At 40.5% G+C, this 4351-nt stretch overlaps 2 protein-coding genes across 8 annotated transcripts in view; both read right to left on the bottom strand.

Moving 5' to 3' along the window:
• The window catches only part of LOC123975176 (basement membrane-specific heparan sulfate proteoglycan core protein-like), a gene marked incomplete at its 3' end in the record, with an annotated part of 647231 nt that overhangs the window by 72443 nt on the left and 570437 nt on the right, over positions 1-4351 (bottom strand).
• Positions 1545-4351, bottom strand: part of agmat (agmatine ureohydrolase (agmatinase)) — a 6457-nt gene continuing 3650 nt past the window's right edge. Inside the window, exons 6-7 of the mRNA XM_046056476.1 lie at positions 2235-2319; positions 1545-2147 (exon numbers count right to left, since the gene is read on the bottom strand). Of these exons, the coding sequence (XP_045912432.1) occupies positions 2074-2147; positions 2235-2319 (159 nt within the window). The 3' untranslated portion in view covers positions 1545-2073. The remainder of the gene's footprint in view (positions 2148-2234; positions 2320-4351) is intronic.

Raw genomic sequence — 4351 nt, 5'->3', positions numbered from 1 at the left:
CAGAATCCACGTTGCTTGAAGTCCAGTGTAAAGTTTCCACAGTCAGTGATGGTTTGGGGTGCCATGTCATCTGCTGGTGTTGGTCCACTGTGTTTTCTGAGGTCCAAGGTCAACGCAGCCGTCTACCAGGAAGTTTTAGAGCACTTCATGCTTCCTGCTGCTGACCAACTTTATGGCGATGCAGATTTCATTTTCCAACAGGACTTGGCACCTGCACACAGTGCCAAAGCTACCAGTACCTGGTTTAAGGACCATGGTATCCCTGTTCTTAATTGGCCAGCAAACTCGCCTGACCTTAACCCTATACAAAATCTATGGGGTATTGTGAAGAGGAAGATGCAATACGCCAGACCCAACAATGCAGAAGAGCTGAAGGCCACTATCAGAGCAACCTGGGCTCTCATAACACCTGAGCAGTGCCACAGACTGATAGACTCCATGCCACGCCGCATTGCTGCAGTAATTCAGGCAAAAGGAGCCCCAACTAAGTATTGAGTGCTGTACATGCTCATAATTTTCATGTTCATACTTTTCAGTCGGCCAACATTTCTAAAAATCCTTTTTTGTATTGGTCTGAAGTAATATTCTAATTTTCGGAGATACTGAATTAGGGATTTTAATTAGTTGGGATTTTAATTAGTTTTAGTTAGTCAGTTTTAATCATCACAATTAAATGAAATAAACATTTGAAATATATCAGTCTGTGTGTAATGAATGAATATAATATCCAAGTTTCACTTTTTGAATGGAACTGCTGAAATAAATCAACTTTTTGATGATATTCTAATTATATGACCGGCACCTGTACTGTGGCAGACTTGATTAAAAAAGATCTCTCTAGCTGAACACAGTATACTTGAGCATTAAGTGCCCTCTCCTGGAGTTAGAAGGGGCATAACATCGAAGACTGACTTCTCCATGCAGTGGATACAAAGGTGCAACTCAAGCACCAAGTAAAAATAGAACCAACTCAAAACGTGTCTCTTTTTAACTCAAGGATAAACACAAATTTCAAAAGAAATGTTTAGTAAGAAACAGAGATATTCTGACTTTTAATCCCTGATATGTGTCACGTCAGACAACACTATTGCCATATAATGGTGTCTTTTGTTTAACCTTCCCTGTCTGATAAATGCTCACGTCTTTCAATCTACTCTAATTTTAAATGCAGACTTCTCATTATAAATTTGTAGTCTTCGAGCTGAGATGATCCTGACGACATGGACTCACTCCGGGTGATGCAACAAATTTTTTGTTAATGGCTCTCTTTATTGCAATCATTGTGGATTGTTCTAGGGAAACATGTCATTACCATGAAGCAGTGTAATAACCACAATCATACTGGCAATAATCCTTTAGGTAAAGCTGACCATTCATGTTTCATTTGAGGAAATGTGGAGATAAACATTTGCTTAACAAACATAAGCTTAAACTTTTAGATGTGGTTTAAGTTTCAGACACGGAAACAGAAGAAATCATTCTCACTCTTTGTAGTTTGTATCGACTTCCACAATAAATAAATTGAGTGCTTTGAATCGTCACTCTAGTGTGTCACATTTTTTATGACAAAGATGCTGCTCCACATAGGTAAATATCATACATTTTATAGTTCTGATACAAATAACAAGAAAATTAAACACGTAATTTGAGATTAAACAAAGCAGAAAACAGCAGGCAATAAGCCCATGTCTTTCTGTTGATTGTAAGTGCATAGAAAAGAAATGGTACTTAATTGAATACCCTCTGGTTGTGTTCTGCCTTAAGGCTTTGTACTGTTACCAAATATAAATTTAATGCAAACCTATTAGACAGACAAGACAAACTTTTAACATCAGCAAACTGTGCTCTTTCATTTTTGGTTGTTGATTGGAGGTCCCGATGTACTTTAACTTTAAACTGAATACCATAAGCACTTCCCTGCTGTTTGATATGCTGGTGTCTGATGCAGGGCAAATTACTGACTGAGAAATCTGTGATTGGTTTTAAAAATTTGGATATTGCACTTAGCCATATTGCGATTTTGATAATATTTCTATTAATTGTGCAGCCTTAGTTCTTTGTGGTCAGTACTAATCAGTAGTATTTAATTTTTGGGAGGACACACAACATTTCAAATAGGAGGTTGGCACCAGTCAGTGCAGTATTCCCTGTTGAGAAAAAATAATAAAATAAAAATATAAATAATGGTTGTAAAACAAAGTTAATTTCAAGAAAAAATAAAATGTGAAAAGTACCTGTGGTGTCATAGGGTGGAGACACTTCCACTAGATCACATCCAACAAGGTTTAGACCACGGCAGCCCCGGATAATCTCAACTCCCTAAATCCAACCAAGGATAACAAATTACATTTTAAACGCAACACTTTTGTTTTTGCCCCCATTCATCATGAGCTAAACTCAAAGATCTAAGTCTTTTTATATATTAGTATTCCTACAGCTGAGAAGATAAATAAGTATAAGAAGAACTTTGTATGTAGATTAGAGTTACAGTACTTTCGTGGAACTAGTGGAGTGAATCCTTTAAGCAACTATGACATGTTTGTGTCATCAGATTAAAGTCATAGAAGATATTTGATTAAAGTCTGTTTCACCATGTTTACCTGTATGGGAGTAAGCCCTGCTATCTCTGGCGTGCCTGTTCCAGGGGCAAAGCCGGGGTCAAGAGCATCGATGTCGAAACTGAGGTAAACTGGACCGCTGCCCATCTGAGCCCTGACCTCAGCCATCAGAGGTGCAAGAGATTTGAACCAACACTCTTCCACTTGTACCACACGGAAACCCTGCACAATATACAAATTAGGGGTTGTTTGTTCAAATGCTATTGTTCTTTTACTATTATGACTTCCCAACAGCACAAAATAACCTTACAATATCTATTATTGGCTGACTCAGTTGTTTAGGGAAAAATAGCTAGCTCATTCATAGCTGATTGACATTTGTGACATTTTGTAGCCAATTACAGACCTTACAGCTCCAAGGTTTGACATTTTGGAAAATATGCTTCCTTGTGTGAGAAGGGTACATGATGCTCCTTTCTTGCCAAGAGTTATTTCACAAGATGGATATCACCTCTTATGTCTAAATATAAAGCTGAAGCCAGGAGCCAGTTAGCTTATCTTAGCATAAAGATGGGAAACAGAGGAGTTTTAGTCAGTGCACCTGGCCTTGACACAATAACCCCCTATTGCCTACCGGCTATGCAGTAAAACAATTGCAGTGCCTTATGTTATCTACAAGACCTCCAGTACTTTAGCAGAGGTACCTGTGCCCGGCTCCATTCATATGAATCTGCAGAGTAGCCTGTACCACGCAGGCCTATCTGGACCACTCTCTTGCAGTCCAGTAGCCCCTCCTCCACACAACGTCTGAATGGAGTCCCATGTCCAATCTTCTCCCCCAAGACCACATCACTGGTGTCAGCATGAGCATCCACATGGACCAGACCCACTGGGCCATGCCTGACAAATTGTTACATTAAAAGGCTGTGTAAGTCACAAGGACACGGTGTAGCCTATGAAATGGTTAAGAGGGAGTTTATTGGACCGTTTATCATGGAGCGGATAATTATTTCTATTTCAAATTGTATGAAAGAAAATTAGCTGAAACAATTAATCAGTACGCCGGGAATTCACTGACTCCGTCTACTGGACGTTATGGCTGCGCCACGGTTTTGATGCGCCCACAGCCCGGCGAGAAAGTCCTCTGGAAGCGTCTCAGAAGCGTTTCTGCCGCGGAGCGTACAGCCTGTCCCACGTTATTGACTTGTTATTAATTTATCATTCTCGTGCTTCTACTGCCTTCTGCATAGCTCTATGTGACCCCGTTTCGATCCTTAAACTTCAGGCTGCATTTCCCACTAGGCGCATTTCAGAATCAGAACGTTTTGCCTGCCTGATTTTACTGACATGATTTTAGTTCATTTTGTTGATTTGGTAATCAGTGTTTGCATTTTGTGCTTCTACTAGGATTAAGTAAGCTACGTAGTTAAATGACTTCCTTTTGTGTCTGTTTTAACCGTGTTTATTGTTGTTTTACGTTCGGGAGTCTCCACATGGTGTTTTATTTTGAAAATTGACCGGATTCTCTCTGCCGTTCTGTGTCTGACTTCCTGCCTGGTTCGATCTGCTCTGTGCTGCTTGACGCGGCTAGCGGCAAAAATAGACCTGCTATATATTCTCTGCGGAGCGGAGCGCCACTTCTGGGACGCTTCAGGGACGCGCTGCGGCCGCGTCTAGTGGAATCAAAAGCATTGACTTTAATAGCCGCGAATAGTTCCGGCAACCGCGACGCAGCCGTAACGCGCTGTAGCTGGAGTCAGTGGATTTTAGGGGTTAGTCGATAGGTAGAAAGT

The sequence above is a fragment of the Micropterus dolomieu genome, linkage group LG08 (genome assembly GCF_021292245.1).
Source record: "Micropterus dolomieu isolate WLL.071019.BEF.003 ecotype Adirondacks linkage group LG08, ASM2129224v1, whole genome shotgun sequence".
NCBI classification, from domain to species: Eukaryota; Metazoa; Chordata; class Actinopteri; order Centrarchiformes; family Centrarchidae; genus Micropterus; species Micropterus dolomieu.
Note: the sequence above shows the minus strand (reverse complement) of the source record. Positions and strands in the feature narration are given on the sequence as shown.